Consider the following 25,361-nt stretch of genomic DNA (forward strand, 5'->3'; position numbering starts at 1 on the left):
GAGTCTCCTGCCTGATCGCTCTTACTGATTCCTCAGGGACTTGCTGTTTCTGTAGTACAGGCTCTAGCTCTTTGCTTGGGAGGGCTCAAGGCTTTGCATAAATTAGCTGCATCTTGCTGGATTTCTATAAATTGGGGTGAGGAGGGAGAGAGATGGTACAGGGCTTAAGAGCAGGCAAGGATGTTCTGGGTCTGTACTCAGCCTCTGTGTCAGGACTGATTTGGAATAGACAGGGTTCCACAAGAAAGCTGCTGGGAATGGTGCGAACCTTTTTTCCTGGAGAGGTGGAGCAGATGATGGATTCTTTTGGAAAAAGAGAGAAAAATGTGCTGATGTGGGTCTAGGAAGAACTCTGCATGCTGTGCAGTTCATAATTTGAAGAGCGGCAGAATATGGCTGAAGATATATTTTGCTTCTGACATCTCTGTTTTCTTGGGTATCCCTTCTGATTGTTCTGGTTGAGCAGTTTGTGGGAATAGGTGGGATAACTGGCTTTCCTGCAGCAGACAAAAATAAGCCAGCAAGGGAGAAGAGGTAAGTCTTGTTAAATGTTTTGGAGAATTAAGGGCAAAGATTAATTCCTGGTAGAGGAGTTGGTTGGTACAGCTGATGCTATCAGGTAGATAGGATGTGGAGAACTAATGAGTTTCTACATTAATCTCTGGTTTGGAGCCCGTGAGAGTTGTAGGTTAGAAAACTCAACAAACATTAGCTCTGTCAACTTGTTTTCTGCGTGCTTATCCATCCAGCTGAGGATTCCCCCAGTCTTCCTCGAATATATGTTGGAAGGGGTTCTACCTGACTTCTTTTTGAATAGCAGTGTGTTTTGGGGTCCCACAAACTCCTCAGGGAATGCGTGAAGCATGCCACTGTTGTCCCCTTTCCTTGGTGCCCTCTTAGTATTCATGGCAAGTATTTAATTTGGCTCCCTGTACTTTCCCCCCTTTCTCCCCTGCTTTATTAAAAAAAAAAAAAAAAAGGGGGGGGGGGGCAAAGGAGGTATCTGTTGATACAATGTTCAAGCAAGGCTTTGAAACTCTAAGCAGTTAGGGCTTTAGTCTTTTTAGTCTTGCTGCTTCTGTGATGGCCATGCCTCCCTCACTGGGAGATGTTGCTTTGACTCAGGTGCATGCTCTTCCTGATGGTTATTTTCCTCTGGGACCTGCAAGTACAGGCTTTATATGACAACAGTTATATCTGCTTGTAGAATTCATGTGTCATCTTTGACCCAGAGGACAAGACACTTTGAAAGTGGAGCTGAAAGAGTCTGCACTGGTCAGCTCCCAGGCTTCACATCTGGTGATTACACAATGTAGAAGCATAGTTCAAATTAGCTCTGTCAGTGGACACAGAGGTCCCTTCCAACCCTGACCATTCCGTGATCTTGTCTCTGATGCCAAAGTCACTGGATCTTTTCTGCACAGAAGTTGTCGGCATCAACACCCTGTTATGGAAAGGCGATATTAAGAGACCAGCTGAGATGGCCCCACGTGGAATATAGCCACAAGGCAGAACGTGAGAGCGAAAGCTCCTTATGCCAGGCTGAGAACAGGCAAGCAGGAGGCATTTGCGTCCTGGCATTGGGACCCACTGCTGTCTGTTCCATGTGTTCTTTTTGTTCATACAGACAGGTACCACCACTGTGATGCACCATCTAAATGAAGAGGTGCAATAGCTACGTCCAAAGTTGGGCTTTCAAACTGCAGTGAAGAATGGTTCCAATGGCTTTTCACCATCTAGGAACCAGCAAGTATCTGGAGTTTAAGAATTCAGTCTGTGACCAAACCCATATGGTTTCTGGGGAGATCTCTCATGCCCAGTGCTCCCTTGTTTCCCTATGTAAGATTTGTATGCCATCCAGCAAGATACTTGTAGCATGCTATGAGTTTGGGGGGGGTTTCTGTGGAAGATAAGTCCAGGCTTGATACTCATTCTGCAGTGCAAGTCCAGCTTCTTTTCATCTTTCCCAAGTTCTACTTTTGAATGATTTCCAAAAGTAGAAAGAAGATCTTGAAGGCCAAGGCAATTTTCATCAGATCCATCAGTCAATTATGAGATCAAAATCAATGGCCAAAGAAATTTCAGTGGCAGTGTCAGGTACTCTACCAGGTTTGAAGCTCTCGTACTTAGTCTGGTTGCACATTGTGCCCAAGAATGGCTCTAAATAAGTCCAAGTGATCTTGCCAAAGAGTAGAATGACTTATGGAAATGGATGGTACTTTCAGTTTTCAAGGTTACTGAGCCCACTAGGTAGATCATAGAATCATAGAATGATAGAATGGTTTAGGTTGGAAAGGACCTTGAAGATCATAGAGTTCCAACCCCCCTGCCATAGGCAGGGACATCTCGCACTAGACCAGGTTGCCCACAGCCACATCCAGCCTGGCCTTGAACACCTCCAGGGATGGGGCCTCAACAACCTCTCTGGGCAACCTGTTCCAGTGCCTCACCACCCTCAAAGTGAAAAACTTCTTCCTAATGTTCAATCTGAACCTGCCATCTACTCGTTTAAAGCCGTTCCCCTTCATCCTATCACTACATGCCCTAGTAAACAGCCCTTCCCCAGCTCTCCTGTAGGGTCCCTTTAAGTACTGGAAGGCCGCAATAAGATCTCTCCGGAGCTTTCTCTTCTCCAGGCTGAACAGCCCCAACTCTTTCAGCCTCTCCTCATAGGAGAGGTGCTTCATCCCTCGGATCATCCTCGTGGCTCTCCTCTGGACGCGCTCCAGCTGGTCCATGTAGATGGACTTCAATACTGTGAATTTGTGACTGCATAATGCATCAGTGTCCTTTTAATTTCTGTTGTTGTTGAGCTTAAAAGATCCAGCTTGCAATGACCTTTACTTGGAAAACCTTAATTTCATTGTTTAGTCTTCTGCTGTCAACGGAGTTCTGAAACAGTTTGTCTTGTACAGCTGATTATTGCTTCTCATCTCTCCCATGCAAATGGGACACAGTTGCCAGTAATTGGGGGAGGGTAGCTCTCACTGATGTATTTTCATGCAATACATGTTATCTTATCACCATGTTCTAGTATTTAAAGGGTGGCTACAAAGAAGTCGGAAAGTCCCTTTCTACAAGGAGTCACATGGAAAAAACAAGGGGTGATGGGTACAAGTTAATCCTGGGGACATTCTGATTGGACATGAGAGGAAAATTTTTCACAATCAGCCCTGGGGATAATCTCCCCAGGAAAGTGGTGGATTCCCCATCATTGGACACTTTTACAATTCATCTGGTCAGGGTGCTGCGCCATCTTGTCCAGACCAGGCTTTTGCCAAGAAAGATTGGACCAGATGATCCTTGAGGTCCCTTCCAACCTGGTATTCTATGACTCCATAAATAGTGGAGAGTGATCTATACTGAGGCATTTTGCAAGACCTCGTATACCAACATGGATTCCTCAGCTCACTTGTCCCTATTTTGGGAATTCAAACTGAAGGTGCGGAGGGACAATCAAGGCTGCTTCACCCTTCAGAGAAGTCAAAGTACAAGTGTACAGTCATAATGAGAGACTGCTATACAACAAAATCCTTTTGATGATCCTGTTGATAAACCTTTGCTTGAGTTAATATAATATGTCAAAACCCACTGCCTAAGGTAAGAACTTGTTTTTCCTATGTAGCCCAAATATTTTTATAGCTTGGCCCAGGCAAGACAGATCTCTCTTAGAATCACAGAATCATAGAATGGTTTAGGTTGGAAAGGACCTTGAAGATCATCAAGTTCCAACCCCCCTGCCATGGGGGGGTTGTCTCTAAATTGAAGAGACATGGATTCTCTTACTGCTTTCTCACAGATTTTCAGTCCCACCTTCCTTAGTTTGGATGGCAGGGAGATGTATAGCTCTATTTCCAGAGAAATACAGTGATTTCTGCATTAGGACAGTCCCTTATGAAGAGAATAAAATAAACTGAAGACCCTCTGTACTGGGGAAGCAGGCAGGGCTGAGATGGCAGGACAGCAATCCCTGTTTGGGGAAGTGGGAGTTGGAGTTGATGGGGTAGGACCGAGAGCTGAGGGCGCATGAACACCTGGGCCATGTCAGAACTGAATCCTGGTTTCATGGGTTTGCAGACTGCAGCCTTTTATGTCACCAGGTCATAATGTGTTTGGATACTCAGGGCACATCCTTGGACCACCAGTGTTGAGAAGCTTTGGTTCCCGTGCAGGCTTCTCGCAGTATCTTGCCTAGTGAGCTTCTCATCTGTACGTCTTGACCTCTTCTGAGACATCGTGCAGTGTTGTCTTTCCCTTTCTCTTAAGCAGCATGGGCTTACCATTCGGGGAAACTGAGGCTGTTGAATTTGTCATTTCTGCCTCTCCCTGCAGCTGTGTTCCACTGCCCCCCAAATATGTATTGTCTTCTGCTGACTCTCTCCTGTGTTGTGATTTGGGCATCAAACCAGGACATCCTGTTATCTGTTAGTCTGTGCCCAGGTCCCCATCCTTGCTACAAAAATGGGCAGCAGTGTTAAGGTCTGGCTTGTCATCTGTCATGTTTTTGCTCAGAGTATTTTGTGGTGGAAGGGGGAGAAGACAAATTGGTGATGGAGTGGAAACTGGCTGCTTTGGGACTGCGGGTGCTACTGACCCCAATTCCCTGGTGCAGGTGGTCTGGTGTGGGGAAGGGTACAAACTTCACTAAACTACTTGGCTCAAGGGGACTATGAAAAAGGTTAGGATTGCCCCATCTGTTTTAGGAGTTATTAAAAATTATGTAATTTGTGAGATATGTGTCCCAGATGCTAACCTTCCGTTCGTTCGTTCTTTCTTTTTCCCCCCCCCCCCCTCTCTTCCCCTCTGTAATCCCTGTATCTTGCAGTTCACTCTCCTTCCTTGTCAAGTTAGAACAGTTGGATCTTGGTGGAAATGACCTGGAAGTACTGGTAGGTGAGGGATGGTGGGGAGGGAATATGGGTGGTTGGCAGGGGCAGAACCCCGTACCTCTGTGGAAGGAATTGTTTTTTTATCTGAAATACAAAGAAATAGACCCCCAGGTTGTTTGGGAAGATTCTGGTCTGCCCATCATGGCCTAGTCATCATTCCCAGTATAATGTTCCCGTCATGTGTTGGCCCTTGTGTTTTTGCTTCCTACTGTCCTCATTGCACAGCTTGCTCTGCTCTTTCTAAGCTCTTCTGCTCTGGGATGTTCATTCTTGCTATCTAGCTGCCTAAGGATCTTTCCTTTCCAGTGAGACTCTCTGTTTGGCATTTCCTTTCTCTTCTATGTTGCACTGCCCCCAGCTGTTGTTTTTCACTTCTGCTAGGCCAACTTTCTGCCTTTCTCCTTTCTGTTTTGATTTCTGTGCTGGAAAGTGCAGGACTATTCCATGTTCCTGGCAGTGAAGTCAGCCAAGCATGGGATGTGTGCCCTCCGGACCGGAGTGCTTCTGTGGAGGGCTCTGAGCGTAAGCACGCTGCGAGCCAGTGCACAGTCTCAAAATTCAGCCTGTCTTGACATTCGGGGACATCCAGTGATACTCTTTAATTTTTCAGCTATGGATTAAGCTGTTACTGAATCCTTCTCTTAAAGTTCTGGAGTGCTTTTTGGCAGAAAGCTGTCTAAATTAGCAGGCAAAGGAGCAACTTGTGCAGCGTGCTATGCACAAGGCTGCAGCTTACTTTGACAACAGTTGTCTGACACTTGAACCGCACTTCAGTGGTGCATTAACTCCAAACCCAAATGCTAATCAGTGTGTGCGGTGCTCATGGAGTGATCCTATGAACATACGTCTACCATTGCTGATGGTGCTGCTATATCATGTTGGGTTTGCCAGTCTTATCCAAATGTTTGTTTTCACATCTGAGAGGAGGAAGAGAAGAAAGACTCATTTCTTCCCTAAGGCCAGAATTTCCAAAACCCTGTTTAGTTCTTGTCTTCTCTGCTACCAGACAGTTCTTGCTGTTGCCTTTCATGCTTCCTGTTGGGACCTTTTGCAGCCAGTGTGCCATCCCAAACATTTCCAAACATATGTGCTGCTGTATGGTGGCACACCAACACGTTAGTGTCATAAACCGTTTGGTGAATGGTTCTAGGAGGTGTGAAAGCAGTAGCAATGTCTAGCTTTGCAGAGGTGCAGTGGGATTTGTAGCATCCTAGAGCAGCTTCTCCCCTGTGGAAGGTACTGATGCTATTACTGTCCCGCTCTGTTACAGCCAGATACTCTGGGAGCACTACCAAACCTACGTGAGCTTTGGCTAGACCGGAACCAGCTCTCAGCCCTGCCTCCAGTAAGTACCTGTGTGGGGCCATTGATTCACTACTCTGCTCCCTTCCTCAGCTGCTCCCTCGAGCCATATTGTCTCCTTTCTGATCCTAGGAGCTGGGCAATCTCCGCCGCTTGGTCTGTCTTGATGTGTCAGAGAACAAGCTGGAGCAGTTGCCCAATGAAGTCAGTGGGCTAGTAGCACTGACGGACTTGCTCCTGTCCCAGAACCTGTTGGAATGCATTCCGGATGGGATTGGTGAGTATTGAGGAATGTGGAGCAGTGCAGGACTTTGCTGCCCTGGCAGTGCTCCTGGCAGGAGCACTTCAGGCAGGAGTGTATGTAACAAGGTATTAGGCCTTGATGGACATAGTCACGGTAGTTCAGTGCAGAAGCAGATGATGATACTGGTGAGCAGAACTTGCAGGACAAGTTCAGGTTCTTGATCTGCATCATGCATGGGTGAAACCTGTGAACAAGCCTGGTGGGGGAAGAAAGGTAGTGCCTGTATTGTTAGGGTACGTAATCCCTGGTGGGAAGCATTTGGGCCAGGTGAACATAGAACAGCATCGTTATCTCTGTGGCATAGTTCACATGTCGCTTGTTGCTGTGCCCAGGTCAGCTGAAGCAGCTCTCCATCCTCAAGGTGGACCAGAATCGTCTGACAGAGGTGACAGAGTCAATTGGGGACTGTGAAAATCTGTCGGAACTCATCTTGACAGAGAACATGCTGACAGTAAGTACACCAGCAGCCACCCTGCCTCTCCTGTGCTGTTCAGTTTAGCCGCATGCCAGGGATCTTTTCCCATCTTCTGGCTTCTGAGCCAGAACCCTGAGCATGCTGCAGCTGCTCTCCCTTTAGCTGCTTTGATTCACAGTTTTTCACGTAGCTCACGGGCTCTTGAGGAGACCCTGGTGGAAGCTGTGTTCTCTCACTGTTTTGTGTTTTTTTTTTTTTTTTTTTTTTTTTCTCTGAAAAATTCTCTAGGATAGCTGGGGTGCTGGCTCTAGGGTAGCCAGTCCTGAAGCCCATCCAATCTGATGGGAGTGGGACTATGTGAAAAGCTGCATTTGGTGAGGGGCCGTGGAGTAGTGTAATTTCAAATGGCCCTGCTCCAAACTGCTTATGGTTTGATTGTTAAAACACAAGTATTGGGAATGGACAGGTGGACAGGAGAAAAATCTTGGCCAGTGGTGTTCTGAGCATGCTGTGCAGAGGTGAAGAGTTGGCATGGAACAGTCTGTGAACGTGAGGGAAAATCTGTCCCAAAGTTGTAGTGAGAACTTACCAAAAATGTCTGTTAGGACAGAAGGCAGCTTCCCCCCCACTCCCAGATGGAGGGTTTTACGTCTTTATACCTTTATTCTGCTGCTCTTGTCTTTTGCACCTACTGAATCATCTCCTTCCTAGGCCTTACCAAAGTCCCTTGGCAAGCTGGCCAAGCTGACGAACCTGAACGTGGATCGGAACCGGCTAACATCCCTTCCAGCTGAGATTGGAGGCTGTGCCAATCTGAACGTGCTGTCCTTGCGAGACAATCGCCTGGCCCTCCTGCCACCAGAGCTTGCCAACACCACTGAGCTCCATGTCCTGGACGTGGCTGGGAACAGGTCAGCAGCAGGAGGGGTGAACAGGCTCATAGGCATGTTCCTAAGGAGGCTGCTGAGAAGGAGCAGCGTGGGCTGGGCCCTGGTGTGTTTGGGTGACATGGGATCTGTGCTAATCCCAGGATCCGGGGTTTGGAGAAGCCCAGACTGGTTGCTTTGTGCTCTGGAAAGAGGGTGTGTGTCTCAAGCTTTGCCTGTTAAGCCCTTCTCTGTCTTACTTGAATACAGGGTAGAGCTCATGCAGAAGTGTGGGAGCATTTTGCCATGTGCGAAATGAAGATCAGGGGAAATCCCTGGTCCGCTGTCTTCTTTCCTGCAGATTTTGTAGTCTTGTGTTATCAGTCCTCAGGTGATTGGTTCCAAAGCCTTGTTTATGATGTGCACAACCCCACAATGTGCAAATATCTGTGATCTGTTCTGAAAGATTTTGCAGATTTTAGCTGCAGTTCTGTTAGCTGAGGCTGGTATTTTTTGTAGCAAATGGAAGCTGACCAGAGCTTCTGTTTGGAACACCTCTGTATACTGGTCTGTGAAAAGATCATTTTTTGTCTTCAAAATTCACCATTTTCACATTGTTGATGGGAGTTGTTCTCTGCTAAAAGCCGATAAGGGTGGGTTACTGCAGTGCAGTGTGTGACTGTTGCAGAGCCATGTGCAGCACGAGCCAGCTGCTTCAGCATGTAGAAGAGTGAGGGATCCCACGGTGGCTTGGCTCTGGCCTTCTCCGGTGCAGGTGAGGCAATCTGAAGCTGAGTTGAAATTCCTTCATTGCCAGGTAAGTTTAACCAGCAGTCCTTTTCTTTTGCAGACTTCAGAACCTGCCATTTGCTTTGACAAATCTTAACCTGAAAGCCCTGTGGCTGGCAGAAAATCAATCCCAACCTATGCTGAAATTCCAAACAGAGGATGATAAAAAGACAGGAGAAAAAGTTCTCACTTGTTACCTGCTTCCCCAGCAGCCCTCTCCTAGCCTAGGTAAGAGCCTGCGTTAGGAACGCTCTCTGCAGTGTTGTGTACTCTGGAGAGTACTGTAGGGAAGAGGCCTTGAACCTTCCTTTCTGCTTGGTTGGGCTGTTCTTCGTTACTGTGGTACCTGTAGCAGACCCAGGGTCCTAAATGGCTGGTGGCAATTTTCCAAGGCACAGATTGTTAAAACTGAGAAATTGCATCTCTGCCGAGTGGTAAAGAAGCTGCAGCCTAGTCTTCAAGTATTCTGCTTTGATCTATTGACTGAGTAGTTCATTGTCTGTAAGGTTTGCTTCCTGTCATGATGATATTCTTGTGTCAATACTTCTGATTTGTGCCTTAATCCTACCTTTTTCCTTAGTTCTTGAGTAAGGAGCACGAGAGCTGAACCATTTGGGTCCTTTTGTAGAGGCTTCTATAGAGCTGGTGGGAGACAGAGGTCTCAGCCTCCAGACCTTGTCTACGTCCTTTGTCCTCAAGACCACTTGTGGTTTGATGCCATGGGCAGATACAACAGAAGTGCCCTAATGGGCTGAGAGCTGTCTTTAATCCAAGCCTACAGCTCTTCTTGTTCAGGAGGTAACTCCCACCTCTGTTATCTTTCTCCCCAGAGAATCTTTTGCAGAACAGTGTGGATGAGAGCTGGACGGACACCAATTTAAACAGAGTCAGTGTGATTCAGTTCCTGGATGAACCCAAAGTAGATGATGAAGAGGAGTCTGGAGCTGAGAGACGGGTAAGAATAGTTTCTGGAGGCTTGTTAGCTCCCTGTTGGAAACATAGGCACAATCTAAACTTTTTTCCTAAGATGGAGAGCCGTTATGCCATTCATGTTTCACTTTGTAATACTGCTGCAGATGTGTACTATATTTTTGCAGTGCGAAGGGCACTTGGTCCCCTGAGGAGACAAGCAGGTATAAAAGAGAATTCCCTGAGAGCCTTTGTGCAGATTTACAGTTCAACAGCTGTCCCATGGGAGTTGAGTTGTGACTGCCAACCTGCCCAGGAGCGTTTGGCTAATCCAGAGATCCTACCAGAGCAGCGTCAGGACTGGATTTTAGTTAACCCCCCTCGTGAGGAAGGGCTGCACAGCCAAACTCGAGCCAGGCAATCTCCACCCCTCCAAGCATGGAGCCAGGTGCAAGCCCATGCTGTGGAGTATCGCGTTACTGAAGTACCTAAACACTGTAGACAGACAGCCTCAAAAACTGCCGCAGATCATTTTGCTTTAATTGCAGATGCAAAGGGCAGGACAAAAGTTCCAGTTCTCAGCAACTCTGAGAGCAACTCTGTTGGTTTAAATCTCCTGCAGCATTTTTTTCCCCTTTTTATCATGTGTAGAGAGATTCTCTTGAGGTCTGAGTCCTTCTAATCAATTGTATATGCATCTGTCCTTGCAGCATGGATATGCTGCTGGTGTTTGGAGGTTTTGTGGGGTTTTTTTGATTGGTTTTAAGATTGTTATTAATTTTGGAATACTGTTATTCTTGACTCTTAGCTGGGGTGGAACTAGCTAAGCATCACAAATTCTGGTAGCATTACAGGCTTGTCAGACAAATTAAGAAACACCAGAGTGATTAAGAGAATATTCCACCTGTGTGTTCTTTTAGGGGTTTCTGTGTTGACACACAGAAGCACAATTTAAAACTTCCCCTCTGTATAACTCCTCCCAATCCCTCTGTCAGATGGAGAGCGGGATAATGTCCAGGAGAGCTCTGGGAAGTGTTATCTGCCTCCTTTCCTCTTCCCAGCTGCAGGCTATAGTAGTGGAGAGGCCCAGATCAGATCAGATCCTGCAACGTGACATTAGATCATGTCCAGCTGGGGCTCTAGCACTCTGGTAAAATGGGTCATTTGGAGCGGTTCAGTCTTGAGGCATGACACGTGCTGCTCTGACTGTTGAATCTCCTGCTCTGAGTGTTTTTCTTTGGTAGGGCTTACAGCGCAGAGCAACCCCTCATCCCAGTGAACTGAAGGTTATGAAGAAGGTGATTGAAGTTCGGCGCAATGAGGTGCATGCTGCAAAGCCTGACATGGACCTGAATTCTCCTAACTCAGAAGTGAGTGCTGTTCGCTAAGAAATGGATAACCATAGAGGACATACAGCGGACGTGGGGAATGGGGAGGCAGTCTGTGTAAGCTGGGCAGAAAGAACTTACTTTGGGGAAAGACTGAAGGACCACAGCATGCATTGCCTGGGTTCCAAGGGTTGGAGCCTGCCTTGTGGTGTCAGCTGCAGCCACTGAGATAGAGTAAGAGATGGAGCCGGGAGACAGAGAACGGCCTAAGGGGAATTGTGTGCATTGGCACCACTTTTTCACAACACAGGGAGAGGAAGAGAAGGCTCAGATTTCCCAGAAAAGAATGATGGGAACGGAGTGCTCGGAGGAGGCATCTTGCTGTCCAGGTGTGACACTAAGAATAAAGGCCTACACAGATGGTAGAATGGGGGGACCTAGGTGAGATGGAGCAGGCTTGGCAGGCAAACCAGCGGGCAGCCTAAAGAAAAAGCTGGTTCTGTTGGTACTGGATCATACCCCACCTTGCAGCAGTCACACTACGTTGTTCCATCTGCTGCTTTGGTTTCCATCTTGACTTTTATAATCATCTTCTCAGGAGAAGAGGCTGAGCGCCATGTCAAATCGCAGCGAGGACTCCCACCTTTCCAACAGCACTGCCTCTGCTGACTTTAGGGGAGAGGAGCAGGGAGAGGATGGAGAGAGGAACTGGCCCAATGGGCAGGTGCCTGAGATGCAGGAGCTGGAGAAGGAGGCAAAGCCCAGAGCTGAAGAGGAGTGCAAGGAAGTCGCTGACCAGGAAGAGGAAGATGTGGAAGTGGAATACAATGAGGTAGGAGCCTAGGAACTCCAACAGGGTTGTGATAAAAAGTGGAAGGACTTGAAAGTTTCAGAGAAAATGGTAAATGGATGTACAGAGTGTGATTTGGGCATCACTGGAGGCAAACACAGGCCATGGAAGCCAAGTGCAGGCAGGGATTCAGGCAGCCTGTGGGAGCTGGGTCCATGGGAGACGAGGAAGGACTGTGGGAGCCAGGCAGGGACTATGGGAAAATCAGGGTTACAGGTTTGAGTGCCCTCAGTCCCTGGAGCTGACAGAAGATGTGTCTGGGTGAAGGGGCTGATATGGAAAAAGACAAGTGTGGTGAAATTTTAATGTGTATTCCTGCATCTTCTTCAGCACAAAAGCAGCAACACTGGCTTTGCCTGTGTCGGTAGTGGGGGGACAGCGCGTTTGTGCACTGCCTCCAGACATGGCTGTTACCTGAAGTTCACAACCTTTCTGGGGCTTTGCCATTGTAGCCCACTGTACACTTTGCTGAGGACACACTAATACGGAGTGAGGATGAGGATGAAGATGAAGAGCAACCATTCCCAGTGGAGAAACAGAGGCTTATCCGCAAGGACACGCCCCATTATAAGAAACACTTTAAGATAACCAAACTGCCCAAGCCAGAGGCAGTGGTGGCACTCCTGCAGGGGTTGAACAGTGATGGAGTTCCCAAAGAGGAAGAGGAGTTAGGAGGCTGCAATAACAACACAGAGCCCGAGGATCAGGAGGAAGCGTGGGATGAGGATGACAGAAAGAATGGAGCTTTATCTGCTCAGCCATCAGTGAAGGTAAGGTCTTGTGGGCAAGGGGAAAGGTCAGAGGGGTGCCAGACCTCCCTTCTGCTACTTTGAACTACCAACCAGGTTGATGTGGTACCAACAAAAACATTGGCAAGAGACTCCAGCGCTTCAGGAGAGACATGCTGAGGGTGGGAGAGCTGAAGTTCGTTCTGGGGCTCATATGATTGTCCAAGAGCTGTGCCATGTTGCTTTTGTCTGTCTCCTTGTGCTGTATCCAGATTCTTGCACCCTCCCCATTATGTGTGATGATGTGTTCTGTGCTGCAAGAACGGTTCCTTTGTCCCATTACCGACAGGTTCTTCCATTCATTTCAGTCACCACCTTGCTTGCTGGTTGTTGCACCTCATCTGCAGCAGGATGAGCTTTATCCCTGGATGGATCTAATCTCAGGCTTATGTTCAGGCTGCTTACACTTGTCTTTCTGCCACAGTGCTTCCTGGAGAGAAGTGGGTAGTGAGAGCAGAGAGGAGCGTGCCCTTGCTGTTGGTTCCACCCTCTGCCTGCCCCAGTGCAGATGTAGTCTGATGAAGTGTGCGTTGGGATTTAGGGGAACTTGTGCTCTGGAGTTTTGCCATTACCATGGGCCACGGGGCCGCGATGGGCCTTTCTGGTTATGCTGAGGGCTGATGAGATAGGAGGTCCTTGGGTCTACTCAGCTGAATTACTGTGTTTGGTTAGGGACACACACAGATTCTTACTTGAGGAAGATCCTCACAGTGGAATAGGAGTATACTGATGAAGGACAGTGCACGAGGTTCTTACTGAAGTTGGTGTGATGATTTTGTGAGGTGTATTTGGCAGGTGGGGATTAAGATGTGGCCGAATCTCCATCATAGTCTGACACTGACAAATCTCATGGGTGAGATGTGGGTCTCTGAACTGGTGGAAGATGCTGGAGTAAAATCTGCTCTTGCTGTTACTACACACACTCCAGACTCTTGGGGTCATTTCCACCCCACACTGGAGTTCAGATTGCTTAGGGGAAGGTTCTTGCGCTCAAGTTTCCTTTGGAGCCTTTCTCTCAGTGGACACTTGCCTTGCTGTATCTGAGCTGATACAGCTCGTCCATTGCTCCCTGGGGACGAGGCTTGTCCTTTCCTTCCTGTCTATGAAGGGAGTTGCTTCTGTTTGTAAGAATGTGTGAAGCCATCTTGAGTCCCCTTCATCCAAGACCTGCCATATCTGGGAAATGCCCTCACCCAGAAAGCTTATTTTAGCCAGGGACTCAAAGCTGAGGATGCACTGACACATTGATAAAACCTGTAAAGTCTCCATAGGTGTTGAGACCACAGGTTTGGTGCACCTCTCGGAAAGTTACCGTTGTTATCAGTGAAGCCTTCTGCCTGGAAATCACAGTTTCCCTTTTCGTGGGGCTGGGTTGGATGCCTGCTCCATGAAGGCAGATCTATTAGCTTGCCTCCTGAGCCATCTCCCACAAGTGTGAACATGGGAAGCAGTGTCCCCATGCAGTGGAGTTTCAAGTAAGAGGTGCTGCATACATGTTGAAGAAGGAGATAGGCCAGGGCATGCAGGAGGCTCAATCCTTCAACCAGAGGGGTTTTTGCAAAGGCAGTTGGTTTTCAAGAGAAGTTCTAAGGTTTCCTTCATTTGGGAGCAGATCCCTGGGTGTCTGGCAGGATGCACAGTTCCACTGGAGGCTCTTCCCTTTGCAGGAAGGACCAACGCAGTTTGATTTGGGATCGCTTCATTCCTGTGCAGCAGCTGGGTGGCACCAGAGGTCCCTTTGTGCTTTTCTCCTGTGTTGTTTAATCCTTCCTTCACTGAACAACCGGTTCAGAGGGGGTACAGTCAGCTAATAGTGTTCAGCTTGTGAGCTTGGTGGTCACAGCCTCAGAGTGCCAACACAGACAAAATATGGCCTTAAAGATGCAGGTTCCAGTTAGCCGGGCCAAAGAGCGCTGGCACTCTGCATGTTGTGAGCCCCGGGAGCAGCCCTGTCGCTGGTACTCGCTGGTAGGTGGTAATCAGGAGTGGTGCGAGTGGGGTCCGCTCTGGTGTGGTGTGGCCAGACCTGTCAGAGTGGTGTGCGTTTGTGTGTTGGGTGGTGGTGGTAGTGGTGGCGGGTTTGGTTTATGCTCCACTAATCCGCATGCCTCTTTGCTGGTTCCTGTCCTAACAGGGGGTGTCGTTTGATCAAGCCAATAATCTGCTGATTGAACCTGCTCGCATTGAGGAGGAAGAGGTCTGTACCACTCCTACTGTTCTCTCTCTGCCAAAAATCATTCAGTCTGCTTGATTTGCTTCCCAGGCTCACCCATTGTTGTAGGGGAAACTGATCTCTCTGGGTCAAGTGGCTTCTGGACCTGACTGATCACAAACACACAATGATTGTTTCCTCCCCTGCTTTCACCTCCTTTCCCTACTTTTCCATACCCGAGGTGAGAATGGCTGCTGCAGATCAGGAGTGAGATGGAAGAAGTGTAAAAAAACCAAAGGGGGCTGAGGTGGAAAGTTCAGTTCCTATTTGCTGTACACTGAGGAAAGAGAAGGTGGAAGGAAATAAATGCATACTTCTGGGAGTGGTGGATAGCCCTGAAGGGGTGGAGGCCTCGGGAATCTGCTGGGTGCTGTGTATGACCCTTTGGGAGAGGGGGAGGATCTAACTCACGACACTGCCGTTGCACAAGGAAGGTGGACTGGAGCTAATGATTCATGCATCTCATGCAGCCCCCCCCTACAGAATGCCCTCAAGTCTCCCCATGCAGCACTGGGGGATGTCAGAACAGGGCAGGTGGCACTAGAGGGTCCATGAAGCCCCTGGCACGTGCGTGGTGTTCTGTGCCAAAGGTTAAAGTCCTGTGTCTTGCTGCCTTAGCTCGTCCTCTGACTACGATTAACTTCCTGAATTTGTTTCCAAGTTTCCAGGAGGCTTGCCTGATCCTTTGGGCTTTCTGCAGGCAGTGCTTCCTAGGAGCTGCTGGAAGCAGAGTGCTGCTGCCGCTGGCAAGAGGCAGACACCATTTTCCGTACTAAGGGCTTGCATGAAGGTTTCTTCCCTTAGGAGAGTACAGTGGTACCAGACCCATGTATTACACGAGTGCTGGCCTGATTGTCTCTGTGAACTTGGCTCTTTGTGAAATGGAGGCTTTTCTTTCTTGGTTTTGGAGTAAGACTTTCTGGGAGGGAGAGGACAAATCCTTTCCACTTCAGGCAAAACGTGGGCCGGCTCAGATGTGGTCCACTGTTAGTGTGTCCTGAAGATTTGTCCATCTTAGCTCTAGATCACTGAAAAACACATCCATATTTCTTGCGTTTCTCTTTTGCATAGCTTTTCTGTTGCTCAGAGATAAAACTGAGTATAGTCAGGTGCTTCCTGGTCCCTCATTTGGGAAATCACTGCTCTTGGTCCGTCTTTCCAGCTGTTAGATGTCATGGTCCATTTGCAGAGTCGTCTTGCTCCTCAAGGTGCAGTGGCCCAGGAAACCTCAGCCTTGTGTCAGGAAACAGTCTGCCTGCCTCTTCCGTGGCTCCTGCCCATGCTCCACCTGTGTCTGGTGGAAGCGCGTAGAGCATCTCTGTGGTGGCTGGAGAAGGTAGCTGGTTAGAGGCCCCACGTTCGCTCTGGTGTCCCTGCAGTGCAGTCTCCTTTGTGCAGATCTGTTCCCTCGCTGTAGGTGGTAGTGCAGTTCCCAAGGAGACGCATGCTTAGAGATCCACCAGATCGGTGGAGTCGCCCCAGAGCCGACCAGCTTTGGGAAGCAGTTGATGTCCTACAGCTCTGGTGGAGTGCTCAGCTCAGTGGATGGCTGCTGACCTCTCCAGTCAGTGATACTCTGTCATTATAGTGGAATCATAGGGCAACTAAGATGATTAAGGGAGTGGAGCATCTCCCTTATGAGGAAAGACTGAGGGAGCTGGGTCTCTTTAGTTTGGAGAAGAGGAGACTGAAGGGTGATCTTATTAGCGTTTATAAATATATAAAGGGGGAATGTCATGAGGATGGAGCCAGGCTCTTCTCAGTAGCAACCAATGATAGGACAAGGGGTAATGGATTCAAGCTGGAACACAAGAGGTTCCACTTAAATTTGAGAAGAAACTTCTTCTCAGTGAGGGTGACAGAGCACTGGAACAGGCTGCCCAGGGAGGTTGTGGAGTCTCCTTCTCTGGAGACATTCAAAACTCACCTGGACGCCTTCCTGTGCAACCTCATCTAGGTGTTCCTGCTCCGACAGGGGGATTGGACTAGATGATCTTTTGAGGTCCCTTCCAATCCCTAGCATACTGTGATACTGTGATCATGTGGGCACCTACCAGGACTGCAGCTCCTGTGGAAGATTCAGTCTCCAGAAACATCAGTGACAGCAAACTGTGGGACTCAGGGCTGAGAGTGCTCTCAGCGAGACCTGGACTCGGGACTGCGCGGTTGGGACACCTCGCTCATGCTCGGAGGAGTGCCCCTGCCATCTTCCCTCTCATCGGCTGGGAAAAGCACGTGCCTCTCTGTTAATAGGCGGAGGACAACAGGAAAAATACTCAGGCCCTTAAAGACTAGGTTGGACTAGTCAAGGTTGGACTTGATGATCTTAAAGGTCCCTTCCAACCTCACTGATTCTATGATTCTATGACTACTTAGCATCTGAGTAGAGAATAGCCGGGGAAGAGACCGATCCCAGAAATAGCATCTGCCTGCTGTTTCCAGGGATGATTTCATGTCCTCGAGAAGAGCCTGTTATAGCTAAACCAATGGGCTGATACACGGAGCAAGACCATTGCAGAGCAGAGAGCCTGCTGCACAGTTTAAGTTCATAATGTTGCTATCACATTCCTTGTATAATTTTATACAGCTCTTAGAGAGAAGGAACTACTGATTGTGTGTTCTTTTAGTCTAAACCGTAATCCTGAGCCGAAGACTAACCTTGCCAGAGTAGAGCTGGAGACATATGCCTAACTTCTGTCAGCACCCCGGCATCAGGGTGTAGGGAGCCCGGCGCTTTGTGTGCTGCTGGCACTTCCAGAGCTCCTTTAGCTGTTAGTGCCAATGGGACTCTTAAAGTGAAAGAAATAATTTTGTTAAAGCAGGTGGTATCTGATAGCAGGCATCTGGATTCCACTGCTGATGCTGTTCCCAATGTTTTGTCTCAGTCTCCCTTGGCACTGCAGAAATGGCTGTATCTGGGTTGTAGGGAGGCTTTTGGAGGAGAAGACGCGTATCGAGGTGGTATCGAGGTGCTTTGTGAAGGCACGAGGTTGCACCTGAAGTCTGTTTGTTTTCAGATAACTCTTGAAGAAATAGTCCAGAAAGAGCTGCTTTGCAGATTGAAGATAATAGCGGAAAAAGGGTCCTAAATTCTGTTAAAGTGACCGGTGCTTCTTTGTCTGCTGTAGAGGCTGATGTCGTCCTTCTGTGTTTGCCCGGGCTGAACCCGTCTTCTGCAGAGCACCTGAAAATACAGGTGCCCTGCAGTCAGAAGCCAGTCAGGTCTTCTCCTTAAAGGACTCTTGTCCTGAGGAAATTGCTCAGAAAAATTACTATTCGTGCTTGAATGCAGGCCTCACGCTTGCCACCACAATTACTGTTTGCCAGAGGCAGACCGTGCCAGCGCAGCTTGGTCCTGAAGCACCCCATGGTAAGGGGGTTCAGCTGAGAAAAGGTCCCACTTCGTGCGCAGCACCGGGACGCCCTGCCGTGGTGAGCAGTCCTCTCCATCCCAGTGACGCTGCAGCAATGCTGCCTTCACACTGGGACCTCTGCGCCTTGGTCTGGTTTTATTGTTTGCTGGGTGAGCCCGTGTGCTCGTCAGCACATTGTCAGGCTTGCAATTCTTATGTAGCAAATTTGATTTTCTCACAATGTGACCTGTGAATTTTAAACCCTGAAAAGATTAATAAACCTCTCGTATAATGCAATAAAGGTCACGTCACCGGTGTTTGCTCAGCTGGCTTGACTGGAATATGCCTTCTGTCAGAGCAGAGTCCTCTCGAAGTTATGAGGAGACAGCACTCTGCTTTCTGTCATTTAATTTTTTAAATGACTGAAGTTCCCATTGAGCAAGGAAAAATATGCCATATTTTCTGTTTGAATTTGTCTGGCTTTTAATTTATTGCCACAGGAATGTTTTATGATGTTTTCCTACTGGGTTGAGGGGCCCTTACGCTGCGGCCCTCCAACGGTTTGGAGGTGGGGATTGTACATCTACAAGAGATTACAACTTTGCATTTAGGTCTACTAAGGCACAGTTTGAATACGATTCACCAACAAAGTGACAGATACTACTTGTGTGATTGCTGCTTATTCATCATAATATATCACTCTGTGTCAACTGCAAATCTTGTCAACTGCAAATCTTGTCTGACCTGGAGCTTTCTTGAGGACCAGGTAGCGAACCGTGGAGTGATTTCTCACACAAATGCAGAACTCTGCAGAGTTTCCTTTTCCTGCTCTAAGAGTGTGGCACAATCATCTGGTTTGCTTTCTCAAATAGAAAGAGCAGAAAGCAATAGAAGAGTTGTTAACAGAGAGAAAGAAGACTCCGTGTTTAAACAAAACACTCCATTGTGAATTTTCACTTTTGAAATAGGAAAACGCAATGTATATAGCGGATATGTGTCTCACTGCTTAGAATGAAAAATACAGGCACTAAAATAACCCCTGTAGAAATTAATGGGGCTTAAGCATTTGCATGCCTTTAAAAACTGCTCCCTGCTTGCAAACTCAGTAGTATTTTCTGACTATGTCAATAGAGGAGAAAGATACCTCCTAGAATAGTTTCGAGACCTTGTGATGGAAGACAATCTCCAGCTTGGATCGGGAACTGAAACGAGGCAAGACTGGGATAGATTGCCGTTTCTGGAAGATACGCTTTAGCCAAAAAAAGCACTGAGCTCAGTTCAGGAGCAACAAGCTATAAATTTATGACAAAAGATAACAGACTATTTGGAAGAAATCCTTAAGTCAAGTCTCCTACTGTCACTAGCAACCGGATACCAGACTCTATTTCATAAGTAGTCAAACTTTTTATTAAATATAGATTGTTTCCTCCTGTTACTTGACGTGTGTGCACACACTCAGGTTCCTCCTACTGGGAGAAACAAAAAACTTCTCCAGATTTCTATTTCTTGAATCATTAGAAACTTTCAAGCTGAACTTGCATTTGTTAATTCATTGTTTTCATTATATTTTATCTTGAAAAATCTCTTTCCTCCTACCTGACCCTTTATCTGTTTGTCCTTGGTATATTTTTATGGGCATCAGTCACAACTCCTGCTAGCCTTCATTTAGCTAGATTAAAGAAATCAAATTCTTCTAATGTTCTCTTGTAAGATAGATTTCCATTCCTTGTCTTTCACACTGCCTTTTCATTCACCTGTTCTAGTTGAATTCAGTTTTTTTGACGGTGGATAACATGACAGAGTTTATTCAGACTTCACTAAATTCCACAGTTTTTCTTCCACTTCAAATGCGATAGGTTCTGTTTATTGATTTAGTTCATTCTCTTTAGCTACCTAGCTCTTGTTCCTGCATTCAGTGTTGAGATCCTTAGTGAGTTTTGTCCTCCAAACTGTTGGTACCTAATAAGTGATGCCAGGTTTAGTGCAAGAATTTTCCGTTTATCTCATTGTCGCTTTGGACAAACGCTCTCCTACTGTGCTGTCTGCCCTTAACAGCACAAAGTGGAAATGATGGACAATTCTTAATGTGAGCGTAGCCATTGAAACAGATTTTAGAAGAGTTGCAAATTCTTCGTTCCCTTCAGTCTTTTAAATGATGGGCTAAGTTTCTAAGTGAAATTCTGTGGTCAATTTTAATGACTATACCAATGATTTTACCACACAAAAATCCCTATTTCTGGAACTCATTAATGAAAGAACTGATCGTAGAATCATAAAACAGCCCAGGTTGGAAGGGACCTGAAAAAGTCCAACCTTTTGTGGGAAAGGTTGAGGGGAGGGACCTGGGCAGGCTGAGAGGTGGCCCCGTGCGAAGCTCCCGGGGCTGAGCCAGGCCAAGCGCAGAGTCCTGCTCCGGGGTGGGGGCAGCCCCCGCTCCCAGCACAGGCTGGGGATGGAGGGATGGAGAGCAGCCCCAAGGAGAAGGGCTCGGGGGGGCTGGGGGGGGAAAGCTGGCCAGGAGCCGGCAATGTGCGCTGCCAGCCCAGCGAGCCCCCGGCATCCCGGGCTGCATCCCCAGCAGCGTGGCCAGCAGGGCCAGGGGGGGGTTGTGTCCCTCTGCTGAGCTCTGCTCTGGGGAGACCCCCCCGCAGTGCTGCCTCCAGCTCGGGGGGTCCCAGCATCAGAAGGACATGGACCTGCTGGAGCAGGGCCAGAGGAGGCCCCCGAGATGCTGGGAGGGCTGGAGCCCCTCTGCTGGGAGGACGGGCTGGGAGAGGTGGGGGGTCAGCCTGGAGAAGAGAAGGCTCCGTGCAGACCTGCGAGCCCCTTCCAGTGCCTAAAGGGGCTCCGGGAGAGCTGGGGAGGGACTCTGGGTCAGGGGGGGCAGCCGTGGGACGAGGGGGAGCGGTTTGACGCTGACAGAGGGGAGACTGAGAGGAGATGTGAGGAAGAACTTGTGGGCTGTGCGGGCGCTGAGCCCCTGGCGCAGGGTGCCCCGAGAAGCTGTGGCTGCCCCATCCCTGGGGGTGTTCAAGGCCGGGTTGGACGGGGCTGGGAGCGACCTGGGCTGGGGGGAGGTGGCCCTGCCCAGGGCAGGGGTGGACTCGATGGCCTTTAAGGTCCTTTCAATGCAAACCATTGGGTGATTCCATGAAAGCGAGCCTAGGTGAGATTATCGAGCACCCTGTCCCTGCCACATCACTAGAGAGGCTGTTCCAGTGAATGATTGTTCTCGCTGTAAACATTTTTTTCTTATATCAAGATGAAATTATATCTCTATATAGACACTCATATATACCATGATAGGTGATTCATTTCTATATGATAGCCACAGTCATCATATTTAATATTTAAAAAAAATGCATCCTTTCTTCATCCTCCCTTAATAAAATGTTGTTCACTGGTTTGGTGTCTCTTTGGGGAAGGGGGTCTGCGGGACTGCTTCTGAGCATTTACCTTTGCAGGTGGCCCATCCTGTCTGCTCTTACTGGTGCTCTCCATCACTGGGGCCAGCAAACTTCTCGTATTTGGCGCTCTCTGTGGTTAGTGCTGGCTGGGGCAGAGAGGTGTTCAGTAACAAGGCAGTAAAGTGGTTGACTGTTCTGATCCGTACCCTACCATCTCTGCCCTGCAAGTACCCATTCCCTTGGTAACTAAAAAGCCCTCTGAATGGAGGAAGTGGCATCAGAGCCAGAAAAGCGGCAGCTCGTACCCCGCAGGCTGCTCCTCTGCCAGGGCAGGATCTTTCCTTCACGTTCCTTTTTCCATTGCTCATTTTTAATTTAGTTCTCAACAGCTCATGCAGTAATCTCCCACCTTCCATTTGGTCACTGATATTTTCAGCCTGTCCCCTTGTCCTCGTGAGTTATTGCTCAATGAAGCCAGACAGATTTAGCTCTTCTAATCTTACCTGGTGAGTCAGTGCCGCTGACTCCTGAGCTGTGCATTTCTTACATTCGTGTGCTATGTGAGTACCCCTCTCTTGTTGAGGTGTTCCCGGAAAAAGGACACACGGTTGAATGTGCTGTCTGCGTAAAGATGTCTCTGACGGTGGGTGTGAGGGACTTTCTTCAAGGATTGGGAAGCACAGACCTTAGGGAGACGTGGTTATATTTCACCGGTATTTTCCCAGGTCCTTGTGATCTGTAGTTTAGGATTTCTGGACTGTTCATCCATTGCAGTAGACACAGTGGAGCTGCTGTCTATGATGTTGTCTCATCTCTCCAATCCCTTTTATACGTTTTAGTTCCACAGTATGTAGTGGTAATAAAGTATGTAATTTACTTGTGCTTTATATTCAAAAGCATTTTTTAAGCCTGCTGCTGAAATTTCATTAGGTATCCCCAATTCCTTTGTTTTTACAAACATGGAATAATAATTTCCTATAAAGTTATGAATGGCATGAAAAGATAAAAAGATGTCTCCCCCTCCCCTATTTGAAGGCTCTCAGCCTCCCCTCACATGGGACTATTAACGCTTTTACTGTCAGTGATTTGGAATAAGATCAGGCCTGACGCAGTCCCCGGCAGAACCCCACTTCTTCGATCTTCACGGATGACCAGTGCTTGGCCTCTGGTGGTTCTTAGCTGGTAGAACACACACCTAAACCCAGCAGTGCAGTGTCAATAAGAGTGTCTTGTGATAACAAGTTTCATGGTTTGCAAAAGTCTGCTTATTAGATCGTTACTATTACTTTATCAGCCAAGTTTGGAGTCTTGTCAGAGAATGAAATAGAGCTGTGTTTGTTTTTTGAGAGAAACAGCTGTTTCTGTGTGCCTGGTAAGAGGCATGCGTGGTCTTCAGTTACTTTTTTGGAGGTGGTGTTTGGATGACGAGCTGATAGTTACAGGCATCATCCTGTGTAATCTCTCTGTCAAACAGCACAATGTAAATGCTATTTCAGGGTTTCAAGATTCCAGTATTTTATAAATGCTCTATAAGCATATCCGAGATCTCAGTCAGTCTCTCTCAGGACTCTTGGGTACAAGTTGCCCAGTCGTTTTGACTTTTAAAATGGTTATTGCTAATTGATGATATTAAACAGATTCTTCAGCTGCTGTTGGAGTGAAGTGTGATTCACCACCTTCACGTGATGCGTGTATGTCATCATGCTTCTGTCCAAATACAAATCAGAAGTATTTATCGCGTGTTTGCATTTTCTGTGTCATTGTTGACAATCCAGTCTCATTTAAAGTTTCAAGCAATGTAAGTGTAGGGGATTACACACTTATAAGCCTCCAGATGTATAGGAAGTTATAAAAAGATGCCTGTGCGTGCAGAAATTTGCATTCTGGAAATAAAGCCTTTAAACCCCCACTCCCGTGGGTATGTCTGGAGGAACAGCGTGGCCTTTAGCAGGTTCTGAAGCACAACAGATCTGTGCTTTGGCAGTTGAATCCTCTGAGTGTCTGGTTTGCTGCCTCTGTGTCTGCTGCACCCCTGCCAAGGGCACGTTGCAAAACTCCTTAGCATTTGCAAGGCACAGCACTGAGCGCTGTTTCAGGTCTGCCGGGCAATACTTGGGCATCCCTGGCTGCTGCTGAAAAGCAAGCCTGGCCATGTGTGCAAGACTTGAGGTTTCTCCAGAATGATATACTTTTACTCACTGCAAGTTGGAATATATCGCAGGATCAAGTGAATCTGTTGAAAGATAGCAGGTTGAGATGGAATTGGTCCTTGTTTGACTGTGTTCCCCAGAGACATACAGGCAGAAACACCCGTGGGACTGAGCAGCGTAGAGGAGAGGGGGATAGAACCGCTTCCTTGGCTTCTGCTTCAGTGCCATCCATGGGAAATGGGTTTCCCCCTGCTCTCCAGTGGGAGTTCAGGGAGATGACAACTCTAGGCTGAAGGGGCAGCATTTCCAATTTTCCCACTTTTCTCCTTCCCCAGCAGCACTTTTCTACAGAGTGAGTACCCCTCTCTTGAAGGCACGGGAGCTTGTCTGCCTGGGAGGAACTAGGGCGGAACTCTGGATGTGTTGCCCCTTTACTGAAGGTTTGCTCTTTCTGCGAAGGAGGGAGCCAGGCTTGGCCGAGCTGCCTGTTTCTGGGTGGGGAATATTGCAGATCAGTTGTTACAGCTGAGATGAGCTATTGTTGGGCGGCGGGTGGATCCCTGGTTCTAGGGGAAAAAATGCCAGAAGAGGAAAATACCCGGGACAGTCACTGGCAGGAGTGATTGCCGGGGCCGGGGTGGAAGCCGTGCTGTCCCTGCTCCTCGGGCAGCTCTTTGCTGGGTGTCCAGAGTGTCAGGCATCGTGGAAGTTGAGGCAGCCCTGAAGCAGCCTTAGGACAGGTGTGCTTTTGGGAAGAAATAACTTACTGGTTTAGTGCAAAAAGCAGTGCCTGGGCTGTAAGGTGAAATATTGAATATAAAACTGAAAGGCCATGATAGGCTACTGGATCCAGTTCCTTCTTTCTCAAGTTCATATTCGTGTCAATTATTCTTTTCGTAGACCTCAAACAAACATTTCCTTGTTGGGTTTTTTACCACACTGTCTTTATGGGAAAAGTAATTTGCTTTGGGAGTTCGAAATCTTCTTTCCAGCCTCGATATATTTATGTCGAATTCAAGCCCATTTGCTGTTGTTCTAGCAGTGTCTTTAATTAGGTCTGGTTCCTCCCTGGTGTTTTGCTTTTTCAGTGTATGTTGATAGACATAAGGTTATTAACCCTCAATTCAGTTGACTTTTCTGGCAGATTTCCCCATATTTTCAGTCTGGTTTCTACCAATTTGTGAAATCCATGGGTTTTGTTGTTTCTCTTTCAGTTAGTTTACACAATCAACTTACTGTGCAACTGACTGTGACTTTCCGTAACCAGTGACATTGCATAGTCCTCGTTCATTGTCAAAAATAGCAATCCTGTCCTATTGATTCAGGCACTGAGCAAACCCATCAGCTGTCTTACTTGGTAATACCTGGATCCTGTTATTAGAATACTCTTTAGTCCTTGTCTGGAGACCTGGCTTCCCATCATCTTTACAAGTTTTTGTGTTGAATATAGATACAAGTTTTTAGAGCGTGACTGGAAGAAAAAAAAAGTGCTATTTGTAGTTAGACCCTAATAGACTTCTTCACACAGGAAGTGTTAGTCTGGTCTTTAACTGGTTTTAAGGTGTGCTATCAATGGCATGCAATGCTCTCTCATGACTACCACACTGCTCTGTCTCACCCGAATAATCCTCACCTTTCAATACCTCGATTATACTCAGTCTTTAGGTCTTGCACCAGGGCCGATGTAATTACCGTCTCTTTAGGATCAGGGGTTTCCTTGTGAGGATCCCAGCAGCTTTCTGCTACGCTGTTGACTGGGCACTGAAGGACGTGGCACGGAACCTCATTTTAGTTCTGCA

General features: G+C 47.7%; 1 protein-coding gene across 1 annotated transcript in view; it reads left to right on the forward strand.

Annotated features, from left to right (window-relative positions):
* The window catches only part of SCRIB (scribble planar cell polarity protein), a gene marked incomplete at its 5' end in the record, with an annotated part of 116,547 nt that overhangs the window by 25,385 nt on the left and 65,801 nt on the right, over positions 1-25,361 (forward strand). Inside the window, 11 exons of the mRNA XM_082499318.1 lie at positions 4,826-4,889; positions 6,160-6,234; positions 6,324-6,468; positions 6,828-6,946; positions 7,622-7,821; positions 8,627-8,793; positions 9,396-9,520; positions 10,719-10,844; positions 11,401-11,634; positions 12,105-12,422; positions 14,575-14,637. Coding sequence (XP_082355444.1) covers positions 4,826-4,889; positions 6,160-6,234; positions 6,324-6,468; positions 6,828-6,946; positions 7,622-7,821; positions 8,627-8,793; positions 9,396-9,520; positions 10,719-10,844; positions 11,401-11,634; positions 12,105-12,422; positions 14,575-14,637 — 1,636 coding nt within the window. The remainder of the gene's footprint in view (positions 1-4,825; positions 4,890-6,159; positions 6,235-6,323; positions 6,469-6,827; positions 6,947-7,621; positions 7,822-8,626; positions 8,794-9,395; positions 9,521-10,718; positions 10,845-11,400; positions 11,635-12,104; positions 12,423-14,574; positions 14,638-25,361) is intronic.

Source organism: Vanellus vanellus (genome assembly GCF_965231255.1).
Source record: "Vanellus vanellus genome assembly, chromosome: 2".
Classification (NCBI taxonomy): domain Eukaryota; kingdom Metazoa; phylum Chordata; class Aves; order Charadriiformes; family Charadriidae; genus Vanellus; species Vanellus vanellus.